The sequence below is a fragment of the Amblyomma mixtum genome, chromosome 6 (genome assembly GCF_055824585.1).
Source record: "Amblyomma mixtum isolate Tamu chromosome 6, ASM5582458v1, whole genome shotgun sequence".
In the NCBI taxonomy this organism is placed as follows: Eukaryota; Metazoa; Arthropoda; class Arachnida; order Ixodida; family Ixodidae; genus Amblyomma; species Amblyomma mixtum.
In genome coordinates this window covers 79,965,582-79,987,799 of record NC_143017.1, presented here as the reverse complement: position 1 = coordinate 79,987,799, position 22,218 = coordinate 79,965,582, and the positions used below count along the sequence as shown (strand labels likewise).

At 47.1% G+C, this 22,218-nt stretch overlaps 1 protein-coding gene across 1 annotated transcript; it reads left to right on the top strand.

The window, feature by feature from the left end:
• Window positions 1-731: 731 nt before the first annotated feature.
• Window positions 732-21,422, top strand: LOC149339495 (endothelin-converting enzyme 1-like). The gene is made up of 11 exons (XM_089550934.1): window positions 732-782; window positions 1,613-1,756; window positions 2,624-2,788; window positions 4,487-4,792; window positions 5,280-5,448; window positions 7,332-7,445; window positions 9,655-9,936; window positions 11,450-11,674; window positions 12,272-12,483; window positions 19,172-19,315; window positions 21,033-21,422. Exons 1-11 carry the CDS (start codon window positions 732-734, stop codon window positions 21,420-21,422), a joined length of 2,202 nt encoding a protein of 733 aa, XP_089407060.1.
• The last annotated feature ends 796 nt before the right edge of the window (window positions 21,423-22,218 follow it).

Sequence of the window (22,218 nt, the reverse complement as noted above, 5' to 3'; positions counted from 1 at the left end):
AAGACAAAGCAGCTAAACTTTCATGTTTCACGTGCCCGTGTCGAGCACCATGTACTTAAGTTTTTTGACGAGAAACTCCGCTTTATCAGCAACTTTATTCGCGAAAGAAATGCTACCGCAGGTCACACTCGAGACATACGAGATGCGCAGCGCGCGCGCGTTTCTGCCAGTTTTGTGCCATTTTTTTCCTTATTTCTTCTTTTTTTCCTCGCCTCCTTGGATACTAACTCCGGCGCATTGTAGCTACATCTTTGCAACACCTATAAATACTAGTCCTCAGTCGAAACGTCATTGAGCCTTGTGACGTTTTTAAGAGAACGAGAGACATTCACATAGTCTTCAACGCAGATGCTTCCGGGGACACGTGAATTATCGTTTTAACAGGAAAAAGTGGACGAAGAATGTTTTCTACTTTCGAATCAGTGCGAAGGCACGGATTTTTACTGTGTAGAAGACGACGACGAGCGGGCAGTGCCGCGGAACGAAGCGCTCGCGCTTCTTGGACATACTGTACACTCGGCAAGACACAATTTTGCTCGGTTCAGAACCTCCGCATTAGGGCATTCGCACTAATATAATTAACAGAAAAAAGTTTGCTCGAGAACGATGCTGTAAGCCTAAAAAGTGCTCAAAATAAACGCTTCCTCATTAACGTTTTCGTAGGCGTCACGCGGCGGCACGAGCGGCGCATTCGTTTGCTGAAAACGAAGAGGAGAATAGAGACACCCGACATGGAGGCCGCTAAGCAACACGCTGTTGACGTTCCTGAGGATGAAGACAAGGTAAGCAGGAATACACAGTTCAAAAAGGTGCTGAACGTTGGAGCCCAGATGACTGTCGAACCATTGCGAGGAAAATTCAAAGCTCGCTTGTTATTTAGCCTGCCGTAATCAAGCACAATTGGACCCGGTTAGGCTAGCACGGCGCACGTGCATACTTCTTTGCGATACTGGTAATGCTCAAGCATTTATCATGGATAGTATATGAAAAATATTTATCGCTGCCTTACAGCCTAGCGTTCTTGCGGAAGAAATATTTGATGGGCGCTTCACAGAGCCCCACTTGTGTGATATGACGTTAGTCAGGAGGCAGAATGCGAGAGACTCCATTATTACGTCATGATCCTTTGAAAGCTGATTTCACTATGCGGCTGTCTTCATATGCCAAAAAAACTGAAGCAGTATACGAGTACTTCCTTTAACTTCGTCGTGCCTAAACGCACTTGCAGCAGGAAATTTAGGGTGTTCCTGGGGCCAGCACTCCTCCCACTTAATATTTATGCAACGTTTCATTGAACAACGAATAACGTTCAGTTTATTTGCTTTTTGCGGTCGCTTGGCGTCTACAGCTATCGGCTGCTGAGTCCAAGGTGTCAGCGGCGTACGCCAGCCGCGATGATCGCATTTCGATCGAGCAAAAACGCTAAAGACGCCAGTGTGCAGTGCAAAGATAGTGCATGTTAAACAAGCAGATTCTTCAATCAATACGCAGCGGTTTACTACCGCACCCCTCATAGCCACATGTAGAGGTTTCATACATTGAATTACGTGTCATACCTTACCATACCTTTCATTACTCTTTCTTATGCTTGCATTTGGTAAACCTTCCAAAGCGAGAAGGCGATGACGAAAGCCCGGAGGAGCCTCCCCCTGAGTTGATGGCTTTCGGAGTGCCGGTGCGACGACTCCAGACTGCCGCCATGGTGCTCGCAGTTGCAGCTGTCGGCGTTCTGGCTTTTTATATCCTACAGCCACGGGTGAGTGGGCTTGGAAATACGTAAGGAACGGGGTGCAGCTCTATGAGCACTTAATATTCTAAAAAAAACGCAATGTGTGCGCATGTGTGAGAAGTGAAAGGGAAGGGAATGTGAAGGAGCCTCTCTTGTTTCGCGTATGTGCGCTGTGGTCGTAAGCGGCACTGGTACTCCTCCCAAAAAATTACCTAAGGCTTCTCTCCGAGCCCTAGGGCCAAGAACGGACTGCAGCGACAATGTGAGAACCATGCTCCGGCATAGCCATATATCTTCGTGCTGGCGTAGGCCACCTGCCCATAGACGCGCTCGGAGAGGATTGCGATGACGTGGGTTTGGTGTGTGCAGTGCAAAATGGACAGTGGACTGCTCACGCAGCGACCTTCTTGAATCCGTTAGCCATCGTTTCACAGCTCATTTCATCCTTCACCAATTCATTACAAACAGCTCGTGTTTTCTATGCTTCTTGTAGGGGACTTCAATATCCATGCAAATAACTCTAATTTCTTTAACACTCTTCGAATGGACAGTGATTCTACTCGCCACCATCGAAGCAAGCGTCAACACTTACGAAAAAACTTTCCTCGCTCTCTTCTTACTAAACCAAGACATAATCAAATACGTTCAAAAGAATATTAAGAGACACTAAATCGATTACAAAGACGTTGTCGTTGTCCTAAATAAAGAACTCCGAACGACCAAAAATCACGTTTCGTGACGCTCTTCCATTCTCATGCGCACGATAACGTTGCGGAACATTAGCGTTGCTCAGTTGCAACCATACTGTGAGTTTTCTTTTATCCAACATCTTTTGTGATGTGAAATTCAATGACTTGGAAAGGTACACCATCTTTTTCCCCCGCACTCGCGTAGCCCATCCAGTCCAGGACGCTGCAGCAACGCGCGGAATGCAACACCGAGGGCTGCATGGAGCTTCGACTCTTCCTGTCGTCCACCATCAATAAATCGGCCGATCCTTGCCGCGACTTCTTCAGGTTCACCTGCGCGGCCAAACTCAAGGAAGAAAGGATGTCCTTGGTGAGTCAGCAGATTTCGCTTATTGGGAGAAAAATATTCCTTTATAGACCGCTCTCAGATGTACCGTCTTTGGCAGAAGTAACCAGGCGCGATGGCTAGCTTTTCAGTCGCATATTAGAGCACGTATGCCACTACCCAGCCATAAATCAATTAAAGGTGAGGAGACACATCGTCCTCACCTTTCAAGACCTTTTCATCTTTAGGTGTGCCGTAAAGACTCCACTATACAACTGAGAAGCAAACCATGCAGGCTTATTACTTTTGTCAGAGACGGTACTTGTTTATGTGGTGCCGTGTGGTTTCACAGTAGGTACTAAATATTGGCGACAACGCAAGTTTATAACTACTGAAAACAGATAGCCAACTGCGTCAATAGCGATTATGAATATGTTTTGTTGATGGCGAGGAAGCACTCAGCTTATCTACCGCCATGGCTAATGATATGAAGCTTTAAATCAATTATTCACCATGCATTTAGAGCTTTGCCGATGTCTATGGGGCACAATTTGTCATTGAGGCGCGCAGAAAATGCGAACAATAGTCATGAAATATCTGATTCAGAAAAATCTATCTATTAACCTGTACTTTACCTAGTTTGGTAGTGAAGTACAAAATCCGGGGTGTTTGCTTCTAAGCCATATTATAGGGCTCTCTTGTACCTTTGGAAGTCTTAGGCTTCTATAAGTTCAGAACCAGGACTCATCACAGGTTTGAGAGGCTCGAAACGCTTATACGAAGCGAAACAAGCCATAACGTATGGCCCAGAGGGTAGCCAAGTGGCTGTATATATTTAACGAAGCCTAGCATAATTGTGCTGGAAATTTCAAGGCCATCTTCGAATTCTCAAACCTGAAGCTTAGGTACCGAAAGCGTAGAAAGAACATTATTTAAATGACTTAGCTTCGAGCCAAGCGTCTGTGAAATGTTATTTAGCCTTTCAGACACTAGAGCAAACCCATGAGTTTGCTAAAGAAGTATGGACACCTAACTTTGGTGGCATGTTTTCTTCATAATGAAGCGGAAGACATTGCTGTGAATGAATCACCTTCTGGTATTCACCTAGGATCGCTAAATAATTTATAATCGAATTTTTCTGTTATGCTATCTCTGTTTCGGTTTCAGCAGCTGATCGATAGCTGTGACGTTAAACGGAGCTTATAGGTCACGTGAGGCGGGGAAAACTGCAATATAATTGTTGCTTCATCGTTTTAATTCGCACAGTGCTGAAGTCATCATTCCTCAAGAGCCGGAGTGACAACGAATGTAGAAGCACCGATTATATTGCAGCTTTTCATGCCTCACGTTACCTATAGCTTCTCTTTGACGTCACAGTCATCGTTCGGCTCTTGAAACCGAAACTCAAACAGCAGGAGAAAGAAATTCGATAATAAGTTATTTAGCAGTCGTAGGTTGAATACACGTGCTAATCCATGTGTAATTACCTACGCCTCACTACAAAGAATAAAACACGCACCCAAAAGTTAGGTGTCTATACTCCTTTAACATCTCATCCCGGCTTTCAAGTGCATATGTCCAGTAAGACCATCAGTTATAGAAAGCCGAAGGTGGCGCCTTTGAAGTTTGAAACCAATGAGGCCCGTATGCATTACCCGTATGCACCTTCCTTCATACATGATTACCACCGCTCACTCCTTGCGTCACCATAACGGCGTTCCGTTTGCTTTTGCTCGCCGACAGATGGATGAGGTCGTCAAGGCCAAAGTCAAGGCCACATTGTTGGCCGCCTCTGTTCCGGAGCGAAGCCAGACCGCCTTCCAGAAGGCAGTCGCTCTCTACAGAGCCTGTGTGTCGCTTTACACCAGCAAGCGGTCCGAGGCGGTGCACCTTCGGGACTTTCTGTCCCGTCTTGGTCTCAACCCCACAGCTCTGGACCCGTCCCGGGACCCGCTGGATTTCATAGTGAAGATGAACCTGGCCTGGGGCATGTCGGCAATAGTGGCCATCATCGAAGCCGCCGGGTCGAGGCGCGTTTACCCGCACGAGGCAAGCAGAGTACTTTACCTTATGAACCTGCGGTTACAGCCACGCACTAAGATGAAGAAGCCAGGGGGGAAAATGGTGACGCTTTTCTCGTCGTCTTAGTGACAGCAATCAGTGGAGAAAATTTTACAACGAAAACTAAGCAAGATCTGTGTTTTAAAATGGACGCCGTCGGCGCCATCTTAAGTCGTAAACGGAAATTTTGTCCTTGCCTCCTAGCTAACAACAATGCTATCCCGATGGTGCGGTGAACGGGCGCTCTCTTAGGTGTGCATGCGGCATAGCCATTGATTTCTCATGTCCAGGAGGAGGGCAGAGCGCGTGAGATATTTTTCTTCTTTCCTTGATTTAGGTAAGACAATCGATACTAACTGAACAAAAGTCTTTAATGTGCCTGCTATGCTCTCATCTGTCAACGAGAAGGTACCAAGAGTATGAAAAGGCAAAAATCTGAGCTTTGGCGCTCTTTCCGACTTCTCTTGTATTCCAGATGTTGTTTAGTGACGCCGAGAGCGAATGGTACAGGGAGATCCCGGAATATGTACAAAACAAAACGTACGAAAGCTTCGTCCAAAAGAACCTTCGTTTTGTTATTCCGGAAGAAGATGACTCTTTCATCGAAGAACTCCAACAGAACATTACCGACACAGAAAGGAAAGGTCAGTGCGGGTGCTATTGCATCGTGTCGCTTCGAGAACTTTGTTTTTTAAATATCTGAAGCACCGGATAGCCCTTTTATTACTTTTGCTTTGTCATTCTACACCCGTCTTCGTCTTATTGCGAAGCACCTTCCACCAGAACACTTTAGTCTGATGCGTATGGCACTGCAGAGACCACATTCTTGCTCTAGGCGTCTTGTAGTCATGAAGAGAAAGAGAAAAATGCTATAATAAGTCTTATATGACCTTTTCACAGCACACAGGTGCTGAAAATGCCCTGAAAAAGTTTGCACACAAGCCCTATAGAGCTTATAATTAACTGTTGTGTTATTAACCCTGTCATTACTAACCTTGATTAAGCGTCGACTCAGCGGTTAATACAAGCCCTATTAAGTGTTTCGTTGACGGGTTAGTGATTCGTTCCGCCGTCAACCAACTTAAATCATCCTTGTGCCGAAAAGCCGCTGAGGCCCTTTTCTTGGCTTGGCTGCACAAGACTGCTTTTGTCTTACTTTCTCATTCCACAACTGTAAAATTTAAGTTAATTTTAAAGATAATTGAACACAAGTAAAGGCAATGCAAAAGTAAGAACTTTTGCACGCTTCGAAATGCATGGATAGTGCGGTTCTATTGAGAATGAAACAGAATGCAGCTGTTGCAAAGAGCAGGCATGAATGGCGGTTTTACGCTAAAACTACTAGATTTCGTGGTGCTGCTACTTGAAAAGGTAACTAGCATGGCCAGATACAGCTCTTGATCTTTACTGTATTAATGCGATAGAATTTAGGTTGTCGTCTTACAAAAACCACCCGGCTTGTTCGCAGCTAGATTCCCTAGCTGATTGGTCGATGGCGTCGTGACATCATCAGCACCGCCAAATTTGAAAATATGATGACTCCAATAATCGAGTACCTTCTACTGTATTATCGTGTGAGATTATACTAACCTGGCCCACTCTTCTACCTTATTCCAACCACTAATCCAAAATAATCCGCCTTAATTCCCCCACTAATCCACAATAACCCAGCCCCAAGCCCCAAGTTTGTTAACAGTAAGTGGGAGTAGCGCATGCCCTGCGTGTTCTCAGCGTACGGTCGGCTTGCAGTTGGCACGGGCCTCTGGAGGAGAAATTCCAGAGGCCCGTGTACTATGCGATGTCAGTGCACGTTAAAGAACCCCAGGTGGTCGAAATTTCCGGAGCCCTCCACTACGGCGTCTCTCATAGCCTTAGTCGCTTTGGCACGTTAAACCCCATAAACCAAACCAATCTTGGTATATTTTCCTCTAGACAGATACTAAAAGAGCACTTGCTCTTTCCCTTGACTATACGAGCATTAAAAAAAAATAAGATGCCATAGTTTCGAAATAGGCACTGTACATGGGTCTTAGTGCTGACGGAGGAAAATTGGCGGCCAGGTTTACGCTGAACCTTTCAAACATGTTCTTGGCACCCTACGTGCTATCAAATCCATTGTCTTAGTGATATCGAAATCAACTAGAAATCTTCACATGGCTATATTTCAACTACTCACTCATTCTTAATCAAGCAGGCGCAGGCAGCGTCCTTGAACTCTGCGGCAGCAGCTTCATAAAAGCTGTTCTGTCACTACGTCTCAAGCTTTAGTAAAACGAACTTTTGCTCAAGTTGGATGCTTAGCTTAGACATAACTGCAGCGCGAACAAAACAAGGGCATAGGGAAAGAACACACTCAAGAGAGCAGCGTTTGTCCGAGTCTTGAGTGTGTTTTTTCCTTATGTGGTTGTTTTGTTCGCGCTGCAGTTATGTCTAAGGCTTCTCAAGCATTAGTAAGCATTCTAAGTTTAGCTGCCACGCGATATTTTAACAGCAACCTTCGTCTTTTATCTTTTTTTTTGCTTTTCAGTCGTAAATTTCATACTAGGTGTGTTTGAAGAGATAAAGAACAATAAAGAAGATTTCAAGTATACTATTCTCGTGAAAGACGTGCCCCAGTACCTCGACAACTTCGTCACCAATGGTGAGCATCTATAGACGTTAAGTATGAAGCTATATTTATAAATGCATCGTGAAGCATTGAGCGCAGAAGGCATTGCTTTCCTGGGCAGTACATTCAAAGCTGTTCCCCTTTAGTTCAGTATTTGGCAAAATTCATCACTCTTGTCACCTGTATGGCGACAATTTGCATGTTAAACATCCTGATTACTTTTATCAAGGTAACTATGGTCTCTTTCCATGCTTTAATGACCAACTGCATCTCCATTTTTTTTTATGAAAGAGTCTCACAGGAGCTGCAAAAGCTCCTTACGAGTACTGTGGTTGTGAAAACTAACGGCTCCGCCAACACCTTTTTGTTGCGAAAGCAACACTACGCGAGTCACCGAGCCATTTCGCGGAGCTGAGGCAAGGCCATACTGCGCATGCGCGAGGAGCAGTGACGTCACACGGCGCACAGCTGGCGCGCCGCCGCCGTCGCTGCGCGGGTGACTCACAGGTGCCGCCGCTGCGCTCGCCAGTTGCGCATGCGCAGTAGCGGCGCATAAGTAGCGTGCCGGGGCCGCCGCCGCTGCCGCGCGCTCTCCATCGCCTCTCTCTCTCTCTCTGCTCGTTGCTTTCGCAATCCTCCAGGTTTAACCAGAGCTAAACCACTGCCAATTTTTGCTAAGTCGTAGAGTTTGCACACGTGCAAACGCTCTGCACATCCACTCAAAAACAAAAAGTATCCGTAAATACCTCCCGAACTGCGGCACACTAGATTCATATGCGCGGGTCTTCTGCAAGAAACAAACCTGGTCGCCTGTGTAATGTCAATTAGAATTCGGCTGGTCGGACTTTCTGTAAAATTGGGCATAAGCATAACCTTAGCAATACATAGGCCCTCATCTGTGAAACACGCAAATAAAGGTTACAGCGAAACAATTTGTGCTCAAAAAAGTAAACCCTGTCTAGGCGACGGCTACAGTAGTTGGAGAAAGAGGCGTGGATTAGTGTTACGTTCGGTTCGCCACTCAGTAATCTGCTCTTGATACCTTATCCTAAACCTCCAGGGAGAAAAATATTAGATGTAAGCAGGTGCTGACTATAGTGCCTCGTTCAGCCAGCGCGTCCAAGTACAGGCCTATTTACTGCTTTCACTTTCGACACATTTGGTTGCCGCAAGCAGAAAAATAATGACGCCGCTTCACAGCGATATCGAAATATTCAGCTACATCTTCAAACGAGCATTCTCTAGGGTGTACTCTGACTTCTCGGTCTATCCGAAGACGTTTCGTGAATGCCGCACAGGTCTTTCCTCTATGAAAACGGTATAAATGAGATTGCATGACTGCACCGGACACCAACTTTATGTTCAAGTGTCAAGAGCATGCCCTTCTATTTTTGTCCTTTCTGGATCGAATGCTGAAGATGGAATTTGTTCGGATGCGGCGAAGCCGTAGGTGTAAGTCTGGAAAACGGCAGAGGTGCCCCTGAGGCCTGAGGCTTGTACGTACAGGGTATTTCACCTAAGGCTTTAAGCAATTTTTCAAATATAGGCTTTTTGGTGTAGTATCTCTGAATACAGCGAAGACATGCTAACCAGCAGGCTGCTTCAACTAATTTCAATAGTTAACTTTCTAACTATTACAGTTAGTCTCCTTAATTATTGAGAGGCGTGTAGCCAAACGTAATAATCCCCATATATGAGTTTCTATAATTTCGAAAACGCGGTTGCCCACGGCACTGTGGCCCAAGAAATTTTGGCTATTTCGACGAGTTACCTGCACTGGAGTGTCCTGCCTGTAAGTTTCTGCAAGCTTCTCGAACGCCTGCAAGCTTCTCGAAAGCGCATGTATCTTGGCGCGATTTAACCAAAATTTGTTGGGCTACAGTGCCGAGGGGAACCGCGTTTTCGAGATTCTAAAAACCGATATGAATATCAATTACGGGGGACAACGTGCATCTCAATAATTAAGGAGCCTAACAGTAATAGTTAAAAAATTAACTATTCAATATTCGTTTAGCAGCCTGCTAGTTAGCCCATCTTAGCAGTAATTTGATGTACTACACCACCGGCAATGCTATGGCGAAAAAAAGCGCGCTCTTTTAACTTCAAAAGCTTATTTTTAAAAATTGTGTAAAGTCTTAGGTGAAACACTCTGTGTATATTAACAGCTTCGAATATAAGCACATAGTTTATTGGCAATAAGAAACGCATTTATAGCACCTGAATGGTTTGTTCTCTTTTCTAGGCCAGTGGAAAAAGATGATCATGTTGCACAGTGAACACAGGTACCGCATGAGTGACCAGATGATCCTTGAGCCGTTAGGAGCAAAGGTCATCGTGTACCTGTACAAAGAGATTGACCGCACTGACGCCTTGCTCCTGATCTCTTGGAGCGTACTGCGCCAATTGGCGCCGTACGCTGACGGCACTGCCCACGGAGGGTCGCCGGCTCAGACGGACGACTTCTGTTACGACGACGTATTTGATATGCTCGAGGCCGCGCTGGTGTCTAAAGCGCTTTACAACAGTGAGTAGGCCACCACGCGCATGCGCTATGCACCCCACTTTTTGCATCACATTTCTACTCAGGCATCCCTCGTGCCGAGCTTCCTTTCCGAAACAATGTTTGATTGGTTGGCGATACCAGAAGCGTTATTTGTCCCAACTCTAACACGTTGTTTCTGTGTGCTCCAAGGACCAGGCCGCAAACCACTCCGACAGTGTCCGGTAGACTGAGCAGCGAAATATTACTTCATGCTTTAATTCAGTGATTCGCTTTTGCTTTCAGTGCAAAAGCACTGTTAGCCTCCTACCGCGCGAAATCCGCATGCTGTCTTGAATCCTCTGAGATATTCACGAATGGAAAGGAATGGCGCTAACATGCTCCCTGGGTCCGTGGACACCTCATTCGCGCTTTGAGCTAAGTGGCGGTAGTGAGAGACAGGTGCGCTGTTATTATTGTTGTTGCGACTGAAAGAAGGACGACGAGGAAAATGCACGCGCAAGCCCACTGGCTCGGGCTGACCCACATTCACTGCCACATGCACGCAGAGGAGAGTTGAAAGATATGAGCAGAAAGAGTGAAGGAACAGACGCGCGTCGCAACAACCGCGTCCGCCGAAGCGAAGACGCTGGCTGCAACAGATACTCCCCCAATCACACCTGTGTTCCGCTTGCGTGAGCTTGCCGCACTTTAAACTCTGGTGGTCACGCGATGAAAACGTCGGATAGAAGTTAAGAACTGGAAGCATTTCGTCCTCAGTTGCCCTATAGATTGGAAGACCACAAAAAGCTGCCAGATTTATTCTGAAGTAAACACTGAACAACGGCTGTTTGTGGAGCGTTAACAGCCTTTCGCCTTCACAGCACATGAGTATATTTAAGTTCCCTCCGTAATTTTTTCCATGATTCGGACGAAAATCCACCACGATCAGAATTCTTTCGCTATCGCACCATATCAAGGGCGCCATCTTTGCATTATTTCTGCCGCCGCCTAAACATTACGTCGGCCGTGAATTCAAGCATCACCCCTAGAAACCGCCGTGCTCCGCCATGCGGCCCCTTTTATGGCTCTCCTATGCCTTCTTGGAGGGTCTCGGAGACCATAGTCTGAATCTGACTGAAATATTTCTACAAGTCCACTGAACTTTTTGTGTGACCATTTAGTTAACTTCTGCGATCGCACTTGCGCCACCGCATATCTGCCTCCCTCGAGCTAAGCAATAAAATTTCGCTGCTGGTGCTTCGTCGCCCTTCTCCACAATACGCCTTGCCTTGCAGAACCCCAAAGCATTTCGTCAATATGCAGATGTCAGCATACCTGCCTTTTCCCTCTTGTGCACATAACTGTACAAAGGTTTGGCGCCGCTGCTCCCATCATGCTTGCGACAGGTGCACACAAAAATACGGCTAACAAAATGGCGACGCCCTTGGAGCGCTTATTGTAAAGGTCTATAAGGTCTATGTTAATTGGAGGTCCATTATTTGTTTATGTCGGTGTTATTGTAATGGCCACACTCTTGCTTGCTCACCGATTGCAGTGGTGTCTCCGGAGGCGCTCAGTGAAGTGAGTTACATTGGTTTCCACGTACACAAAACCGTCGAAACTACCGTCGGCATGTCCACTTGGTTCCCGGCCGCCTCCAGAAGAATTGCCAGGAGGAAGGCTAAAGCCATGAGGCTCATCATTGCGTACCCCTTCAACCTGACCAGTCCTGCCGCCATGGACCGCTTCCACGCCGATTTGCCGGATGTGGCCGTCAAAGGTATTTGTTCCATTCTGATCTTGCTGTCACGCGTTCTTGGCGCACAATAATGCGCTGTCCATCGCTCGTAGCCTGAAGGGTAGCATACGGGGCGATTTTGAGGTGTGGGTTCTTTGTGACATTTCTCAGGGAGCAGAACGATCTGATAAGTGCGCGACTCTGGTTACTTAGAAGGTTAACAGTAGGAGGCAGAATTTTGAACATGGTGGTGGATTCCAGACTTGCGGGTAATCGCTGGGTTCCAAGTTCTGCTTTCTGCTGTTGACCTTGTAAATTTTATTTAGCCAGGTTCACTGCCATAGCTGCGGGTTAGAAACAACCTATTTCATTCATTCATTCATTCATTCATTCATTCATTCATTCATTCATTCATTCATTCATTCATTCATTCATTCATTCATTCATTCGTTTGTTCTTTCGTTCATTGTTTCATTAGTTTATTTATTCGTTCGTTCTTCCTACTTGCTCATCGAAAATGATCGTTACTGACAATGCATCCAGTGTACAACCTTAAAACCTTTGAGCTGTAGCCCAACCATCAATCGAAAGTCTACTTGACCACTGATATTGATATACATTATCTCGCTTCCGCCGCAGGCAGCAGTTTCGTGCTGTCCCGGTTGAACGCCAGCCGGTTCGTGCGGCGCGTCCAAATGCGTTTCGAGGACGAAGTGTTCTTCAGCTTGTCCTCAATGAACGCTCAGCACGTCTACGAGACCAACACCGTCAATGTGGCCGGCGCGCTAATACAGCCCGTGCTGTACTTTCACGGGGCGCCCGCTGGATTCAACTACGGCGGCATTGGACAGGTAATGCAGATGTATCACCGTGTCACGTGTGCGCCTGTGCTTCATTTACTCTGTGTAATGTTTGAGGCCATTGAGAACACTGGCTGTACTTGGTGTACCTCAGGAGTTTTTCCTGAATATTACTGCAGCGCTCAAGCAGTTAAAGTGAGATGGAGGAGGTAGATATTATATAACCAAGAAGATTATTAGGAGTGTAAGGTATCGGTAGCGTTCGCGGGGGTAATCGGAACGCGGCTGGGGGCACTCAAAGCGGAGCGTCTCCTTTCTTGGAACGCGGCCGCTCGCGAACGCGCCGGGAAGTACGGGTGTCCACCCACCCGCGGTACCGATTCGCACACGTGCTGGCACGGATGTGTATTTGTGTTTGTTCTATTTTTATTTTAGGGTGGAGGGAATGTTCTCTGCACGTACTGGCACGACCGTGCGTTTGTATTGGTGGAAAGGGCGTTTTGCCCTACGGAAGCTGGAGGGCTGGCCAGGCTCTCGATAAACCAATCATGTGAACATCGTAACATGATTGGAAGCCACCAAATGTGGGCCGGGCCTTTAAGTCTTTAAAACTGGGCCCCGGAGCCGGAAGCGGGGTTCTGCGCTAAGGTCAGATACAACGCATCTTCGGCAACGCCGAGTTAGGGGCCTCCCCTAGTATTAGCCAGATCCGCCTTTTTGTTGTTTGTCTTTGTGCCGTTTAATTTGTCTCGAGTGTCTAAACTTCTGTACGCTGTAAATATTTGTATATAAATCTCCAGTCATTGCCTTTTTCATCCCTGCGGCTCTATTCATCGAGAGACCGTCTCTGACGGGGCACCGCTGGTGCGAAGAGCTTCAGTCTTCGAGTTGAAACCAACCCGTCTCTGGCGGGGCACCGCTGGTGCAAGGAGATTAGAAGAACCTGTGTGGAAATTTACTGGCGCAGTCGACAGGATCCTGCGGCCATCGGAAGACGGCGCAGGAAGAAGAAATTGAACGCAGGGATAAAGGCGACGGTCAGGCAACAGCAGCGTTCGAGAAAGGACCTGCGGAGAGACGGTGGCAAGGACGCAAGGACCACGGCAGTAGTCCAGCGACGCGGGACTGCGTCCGGTCAAGGAAGCAGCGCGTCGGGAACTCGACGATCACCGGCGGCGGACCAGCGGCGTGCGACAGCTCATCGCAGCGTCCGGGGAAAGTGGCGGTGGACCCCGACGCCAAGGAGCTGGCAATGCGGATCGACGCATCGAAACCGTGAGTTTCCTTGGTCGCATTGTTCACGTCCCTGTGTTCGAGCCGGTAGGACAGCTGAGGGGTACGGAAGGCGGTATGGAAAGCTATCCAAGCCGGCCCTCACTTGATGTGAAGTACCGATTAGAATTGGCGAAGGCGCGCTTAGCTTATTATCAGGCAGAGCTTGCAAAAGTCAATGGAGGAAAGGCGCCGCTATGCGAGGAAAAACCTCCGGATTTGCAGGCGTTGGAAGCAAGGCGCCAGCAGCTAGAGCTCGAGCTGGCTAAGCTCAAAGAATCTAGAAGAGCCAGTGAATCAGCCAGGGAGAACTGCTCCGATTCCCGAGTGGTGAGACCGCCTGTGCTGGAAGACAAAGAATTATGCTTGTCATGCACAGATCAGGGAAACAGCAGTCAGGACGCTGAAAGCAATCAGCCGGTTTGCGGGAACGCATCTTTGTTAGGAAATGCCGCGGAGAGCGAAAACGAGATTTCTGAAGGGATCACAGCTTTTCCGCCACTGCGGGCGACTAACAAAGAAAAAGAGCAGCCCAATTCTGATGGTCTAGGTCCAATCGAGACCAAATTGTCCGAGACCAAGCAGGAGAGTGATATAATTCCTGCAGGCTCTATGAATGAGATTGTGATCTCTGACACGGAGCTAGGGACCGGAGAAAATCTGGCGTTGCTGCAAACACAGACTGTGTCGGCCATAGGGCATGAAGTGCCCCGTAGCGTTCCTGGTGACAACAGCTCTACATCCGAGGCAGAGAGCGGAGGTGGGCCCGCTGGGCCGACTGGGCAGAGCGCCGCGCAGTTGTCGAACGCACCCGGTGTGTGCCCGGCCAGGTCAGTCGAGGACCCGGAAATGAGTGGCGACTTGCCGCAAGGCAAGCTCGGGTCAAGTGACTGTCAGGGAGCTCATGGAGCCTCGGAGTTAGACGATGCCACGAAATCGGCAAGCGCCTATAATGCAGGGAGCGGAAATTTCATTGCATGTCCGTGCAGGAACGGGGCAAATGACTCCAAGCGAGGCAGAGTAGCTGGAGGCAGGTGCGTGGCCTTCACGTTGAAAGTCAGCGCGTGGAACAGTACGTTCCGTGCTGCAGTAAGCCAAATCCCGTGTGGCAGAAGCGGCCGCCCTGATATGATTACACTGGACAGGGGCTATGCTCCTTACGCAGCACGCGGTCCGTACTGGCGCGCTGATGAGAGCGTACCCTTAGGGGCGTCGCATGGTCAAGGATTTGGACCTACCGAGGATCATAAAGTGTTTGATCCTGGAGGGCAGCAATTTTTGAATTCTTGCCCCGCTGTGGCACCGGCCTATTGAGCATAGTAGGGCGTTCATCGGGTATGATTAACCCTTAGTGGCTCGAACGCACACGGGGACGCTCGGTGCGACTAAGGAGGCTCACGTGGCCACTTACGGACGTCGTGCGAGTGCTACTGAACGCTCTAGTTGCGAGTGTCGGTGTGTGTGTCGAGCAGGACGCGGGTGTGCATGCTGGTGAACTGGGTGCAACGCACCAACTTGGACGCTGTGTTACGGCGCACGGCAGGCATGCCACTGTGTGTATTTAAGTGTGCATTTTGCGTAATGTTGTGTGGTGCCCGTGTACATTTTTTTGTTTTTGGTTTTGTTTGTGCCAGTGCTAGTGTATCCGCGGCATGTAACCCACAGGGTGGTTTTGTGACCCGTACCGATCCCTTTGTTATAATTCTAAAAGTGCCATTTGAGCCCTTTGTAGAATCTTGGGAAGGGCGTGTAAGGTATCGGTAGCGTTCGCGGGGGTAATCGGAACGCGGCTGGGGGCACTCAAAGCGGAGCGTCTCCTTTCTTGGAACGCGGCCGCTCGCGAACGCGCCGGGAAGTACGGGTGTCCACCCACCCGCGGTACCGATTCGCACACGTGCTGGCACGGATGTGTATTTGTGTTTGTTCTATTTTTATTTTAGGGTGGAGGGAATGTTCTCTGCACGTACTGGCACGACCGTGCGTTTGTATTGGTGGAAAGGGCGTTTTGCCCTACGGAAGCTGGAGGGCTGGCCAGGCTCTCGATAAACCAATCATGTGAACATCGTAACATGATTGGAAGCCACCAAATGTGGGCCGGGCCTTTAAGTCTTTAAAACTGGGCCCCGGAGCCGGAAGCGGGGTTCTGCGCTAAGGTCAGATGCAACGCATCTTCGGCAACGCCGAGTTAGGGGCCTCCCCTAGTATTAGCCAGATCCGCCTTTTTGTTGTTTGTCTTTGTGCCGTTTAATTTGTCTCGAGTGTCTAAACTTCTGTACGCTGTAAATATCTGTACATAAACCTCAGTTATTGCCTTTTTTTTTATCCCTGCGTGTCAACTGATCACAAGAGCGTCTCTGACGTGGCACCCCTGGTGCGAAGAGCTTCAGTTCGAGTTACCAACCGTCTCTGGCGGGGCACCTATGGTGCAAAGAAGAAGAAGAAGAAGAACCTGATCTTTACTAGGAGAAAGAGAAAAGATTTATTTGAACGTTCATGGCGGGTTCCATGTTCTTATTAGAGAGGGAGTTAATGTTCCTCCCCCAAGATTGTAAGCAGGTGCTGTAGTAGCTTGCCCCAAAAAGAGGCCATTTTATCGAGGTGTTCATCCCACGCCTCCCACGGGGATATGTTGCGAAAGAGCGATCGACGTTGCGTGCTGTTGGAGGATAGTCTTAAAGGAAAAAGCAAGCTGGCAGCAGTACAGTCTAATACCCCTGTCACACGCGTAATCTCCATGCCGATTAGCTAAGTCAATGGCCACCGATTTTTTTTATGTTACAGCACGCGTATGTTAGAGCACGTGGATTAGATGATTAATCGATGCATAAGAATAGCTAATCAACTTACATATTTTCTTTTTTAGTGAGTGAGATTACGGTGTGAAGTTTAAGCCGTCTACGTCGAATGTGAATGCAATTTTGCAGTGCTCTTAATCGCATAATATTAAGAATTACCGAATGGAAAAACTACGCAACTAAGCGCTTTCAGTTGCCTTTGCCGCAGAGCATTTTTTTTAATGGCGTTAATCGCATTTTTCTGCATGAGATACAGACGTCATTTTTGCATTTGTTGATATTGTTCATTTCTTCAATGATACCAGGCGCAGCCACGTTATTTTATGAAATCAGCCGCGCGTGAAAGCCCTCTAAGCAAGCTTTCAAATGCGTATTTTTGGAGTTGTAATTTTCGAACCACATTGCCCATTAAGAAAATTTTAAAACCCGATTTACCTTAAACGTTGACCGCCTTTTAAGATAATGTCTGAAAATTCTAAAAAGCCGCCGCGGTGGCTCAGCGGTTATGGTGTTCGGCTGCTGACCCGAAAGACGCGGGTTCGATCCCGGCCGCGGCGGCTAGAATTTCTTTGGAGGAGAAATTCTAGAGGCCCGTGTACTGTGCGATGTCAGTGCACGTTAATGAACCCCAGGTGGTCGAAATTTCCGGAGCCCTTCACTACGGCGTCTCTCATAGCCTGAGTCGCTTTGGGACGTTAAACCCCATAAACCAAACCAAACCGAAAATTCTAAAAAAAATCGCCTGGTATACCTTCATCACAGGAGTTCAGTTCTATAGGCAGTGCATGCTCCCTCTAGAGCTTAAACTGAATTTCAAGTACAATGCTATCGCATGCGACGAAAAAGCCCCGTGGAACTTCCATATTCAAGAGTTAGCCAAACTTTTACGCCAAGTGTGTGTTTATATGCACCGTCTACGATCTCGTTTTGACGTGCGTAAGAAGTATAGAGTTTAAGTAATGAGCGAATATTACGGTATGTAATCGCAATTTACGGTACCGTATCTACCGTATCCCTTCATACCTGAACACACTGAGTTGCATATTGCATATGATTACAACTAATCTCGCGTACGAATCCTACTATCACGATAAATCAGCCGTAGTCAGTACGGAACGTTGACATGCTACAGCCTCCGCCTTTGCCGTTCGATGACGTTCCACGTCGCACTCGTGGTAATACACGACGTACTACGTCCGCTGCTGTGGACGAGGGTGGCGCCGGTGAGCACTGTCAAGGTTAGGTTATTCTATTGCCTAAATACCTCCGAACACAGATGATTGGACAGCCGTCGCCGTAGCTCAGTTGGCTGAGCACCGCACGCGTAATTCGGAGGTCATGGGTTCGGATCGCACAGGTGGCATGTGGTTTTTCTTCTGATTTGTAATCTATTATATTTAAAAAAATGATTACCGTATTTATTTCCCAATGATGAACAAAGCAAATAAGAAATCCCCAATGCTCCTTGGTTTCGGTCACTGTTGGCTTTGGTCATGTATACCTGCTTCTTTAAAATCGAGAACGATAAATACGGCCTCTCCATCGGTCAGAAAAGTATGATCACAAAACGCCGCAATTTTAAAGCCGTAAACATCCGTCAAAGTGGGTGACATACAGCGGAGAATAGCTACGGACCAGAGAGTAACTCAATAACGGTGATTAAAATGTTGTCGTTCGTACCTCTGTTCTTTGGTGCTGAGGGCTAAACGATTAGTCCTTGAAATCTTCAAAGGACTGCCTCCTCCCTCAGCTAGTCTTCTAGCTTATTAGACATGGTCGCAGGGCACTAACAGTCGTCGTTACTCCCTAACAGACGCAAAATTGCTCAAAATGTAGGATCTTTGCGCACCAACTTCGCTTGCTGCTCAAAAAAAAAAAGAAATTCCACTCATGCGTTCCGGGCGACACGCATGATGTTGATGATTCGTTCTCACATCGATCACTGGCTTCACAGAATCAGTGTGATCCTGAGGTGGCTTATGATAAAGCTGTTTGGCGTTCTTGGGCACGCGGACGAGAGAGGCAGGTCAGTGATTCCGTGTTAGTATCGAAGAGCAGTGGTCTAAAGGTCGTTTCTCCGCAACAGCAACAGTGAAAAAGGCTTCACTGTGGCGTCAACAATAGAAGCATTTAGATAATAATTCCACGTGAAATATGGGCTGCTGTTTTTCTAGGGTGCCTGCATGTCATCAGACTTTGATGTCGTTATATTGATACAATTTGATGAAAGGTTGTGACCAAGAAGGACATAATGGGTGTGGTGGTATACCGTAGCGTCCGTCTGCAGCAGTTCGAGGCACAGATAAGGTGACCTACTCATGTACAAATCTGTAGTTACGCGATATACCGCTGGGTTTCTCCTACACTTCGTAGGAAAAAAAAACTTTTCGAAAACACTTGCCGTAATACATATCACAAATCATGCTGCAGAGAAGTTTTTCACACTCTAAATGCCTTTCTTCTCTCTCGATACCTCTGGAAGCGACGCAACTAGAGCACCAGTTTCGTCAAGAAAACTCATTTAACATCAATGTAGGTGCTTCTCAATGTCGCCATCACGGGCTTCGCCACAGATCCACGGCTTTAGGATTTCGTAATTGTAACCTTCAAAAAATTATATCCGAGGTTGAACAACTATAAGCTATAAACGCTGTTTTGATTGCTGGGCGCAGGTAATTGGCCACGAAATGACGCACGCATTCGACGTGAAAGGCAGAAACTTCGACGAGCGGGGCGCAGTAAGCAACTGGTGGCCCGCAGCGGCCACGGACAAATACGTAGGGCAGACTATGTGCCTCCGGACTGCACATCGAGAGGTATGCTGCACACGACGTCCTTCGCTTGTTCTTTCTGGAAAGTTTACGCACAATAACATCTGAATGTGTGTAGTTTTTCATTGTACATAATTGCGCCCTTTGCGCGATCACAGTCAACCTGGGTGCGTTCTCTTCCATTGCGCCCGACAAGACAGATGAACTTTTCGAGGTGTGATGGTAGTTTAATCTACACAAAAAAAGCGGCTGCACAGGTGAGAGGAATAAGTCAGCTTGCTAAGCTCGTGCATTTCATTGCAGCTGCTTCTAAAAATAGATTAGATTACAGATATTTAACCTGACTATGTTAAGCCTAAAGTTACCGTAATCAAATCACATCAGACTGCATGTAAGACATCTTCTTCATCAACAGACTCCATGAAGCTTACCGTATTAAATCTGATATCTATGTGCAGCCATTTTTTTGATAAATTTCTACAAAAATACTGCATCTATTGCTCAAATACACTTGTAAAACATGGTTTAACTGCCGTTGATATATATATAGCTTCCTCCTATAGGGCGCTGACATTGTTTTACACCGCGATGGGACCGCCCATGTGTGCTTGGCCTTTAAGTGAAAAATTGTTGCCTGCTTTTTATTTTTTGGCGTAATGCAGCTGGCACAGCTATTGCAATGCTTGAACGGACACAACTACGCTTGTATCGTGAGGGAGATGTCTGTTAAAACGAGCCTTTCAAAATCTAGCAGATCTGATCACAACCGTAGCAATTTTCAAGTAAACCTACTCTGGCAACAATTACCAAAGAGCCGCACGCCTATGTCCAGTGAATAAACGTATGTTGATGAAAATGTTTATGGCACAAAATCAGTTTTTCCAAAGAGCGCCGCATAGCACGAGGTATTCGCAGTACCCGAGGTGTGGTTGACGACATATTTACAAAGCATTTCACCCCAAAGAGACCGAATGCCGGGCTAGGGGAAAGCTTGTGCTCATTGATTCACCGGTGGATACCCGGCGGCTGTGGGATCGAACCCCACACCTCCCGCATGCGAGGCGAATGCTCAAACCTGTTGGGCATCTCTGTGGTATAGGGAATAAAATCTATTTATTCGCATGTCTAAAAAAAAGAGGAATTTATTAGCCGCAATCAGTCAGACGTCAGAGACAGATGTCAGTCACAGGCGTGAAAAAGTACGCCATTTGCGTTCGTATCCTTAAAAGTACACATCGTGTTGTTGCATGTTTGGCGTAGTTTCTAAACCGAATTGACTGCAGCATTCGACCTTGTAGCCGGGAGAGCGTTGCAGTGTGTCAAAATGAAAAATAAATTGAATTCACCCTGACGCATCCTTAAGATATGGTTCAACACCGTTGTGACACATCCCTGTTTAAATAAATTCAAGCCTTGACAATCGAAACCAGGACATCCGCCTACGCTGGACATCGTAGCTTTGAGAATTCAATCTGCACATCTTTTCCATTTTGACTGAGGACTTGGTTGCAAGTGTGTAACACGGATGGATAGGTATCACGGCAATGACATTAATGCATTTGAATGGCCCGCTGATTGTATATTATCACGTGGGTGTGAAAGATTGCTTTATCTATACAGACACAGGCAAGAGATAAAAGACACGCGCGCTGATTTCTCGCACTGCAAGAGCGTTCATGAGATTTTTACAGAGCCTAAACGCATTCTTGGTTCAACAAATAAACAGTTTCTGCCTCTGCGCTGCACATCACTTGGTGTACAGGCGCTCAAGAAACGCGCACTGGAACTGGACCAAAGCCTTGACTCCGAAGACCTGGCAGACGTGATGGGGACACGTGCTGCCTTCGACGCATTGCAGAATATGAGTGGAGAAGCCATGACCTCGAGAAGCGGGACCCGCGCTGCACGAGCGCTCAACGCCCCAGCTGGAAACGTGGCCGGCTTCACGGAGCTCCAGCTGTTCTTCATCGGTCACTGCGCCAAGATGTGCGACCCTAAGGTCCCGCCGCGCGAACGGGACACCACTGTGGCCCACGCTCCAAACTGGGCTCGCTGTGTGGTGCCCTTGATGAACATGCCGGAATTCGCGCAAGCGTTCAGCTGTGCGCCGGGCACTTTCATGAACCCTGAGAGAAAGTGCAGGTTCTGGTAAAAACCTTCTGCGGCGCTCTGTGACCGTAGTTACTTTCCTATCACGAAATAAGTGTACCTCATACAAATCTTTCTAACTGTAACAAATGCGGAAAGTTTTTCTTTTTTTTTGAGGTCACTATTGAAGACTTCAGAAAAAAGTCAGTACCGGATAGTCATCGCACACGTTGTTTTGAAGCTTTGAAGAATTACTGCCTTCTCTTAGTAGTAACTTTTAACTCCGATCCGGGCCGAAACTTTTCGCAATATTCTTTCGAATTGCATAGATATGCTTGTCTCATTTTATTATCGACATGCTGTTGTAACTGACCACTAGGATCCCGTTCCCGCAGTATACTCTTCCGGAGAACATTCCCAGATTTAATTTATGGTATAATACTATTGTGTGGCTCATGATTCTTGATCTGTGCTCAGCTGCATGCAACGTTTCATTTTGCGCTTGTAATATTGCACCACCGTACCATGACTACAGTCTTCTATAGTAAAATTTGGGATTAAGCTCTGTCCACTGTATTTTACGCTTCGGTGCTATCGGCATCTCGCTGCTCTTGTTTAATATCCACAGTCGGGATTTTTCTGGCCAGCTAAGCTCTGTTTTTATGATATGTGGGTAGAACAATGTATCCATACCGTCTTTCCTTATATAAGGTTAGCTGCTGCTATATATTACTGTAGAACCAGTAGTGTCGTAGTGAAGTGTCGGTCATCGCGTCGTTAATTTCTTCTTTACTTGCTTAACGCTGCTGCCAAGGACTTGTATGATATGTGGGTAGAACAATGTATCCATACCGTCTTTC

What these genes read in the sequence shown, in the direction of transcription:
- LOC149339495 (XM_089550934.1), top strand. Translation starts at nt 732, where the DNA reads ATGGAGGCCGCTAAGCAACACGCTGTTGACGTTCCTGAGGATGAAGAC. An exon ending in GGCGCGTTTACCCGCACGAG is followed by an intron (nt 4,793 to 5,279) that starts GCAAGCAGAGTA and finishes CTTGTATTCCAG; the next exon opens with ATGTTGTTTAGTGACGCCGA. An exon ending in CGACAACTTCGTCACCAATG is followed by an intron (nt 7,446 to 9,654) that starts GTGAGCATCTAT and finishes TCTCTTTTCTAG; the next exon opens with GCCAGTGGAAAAAGATGATC.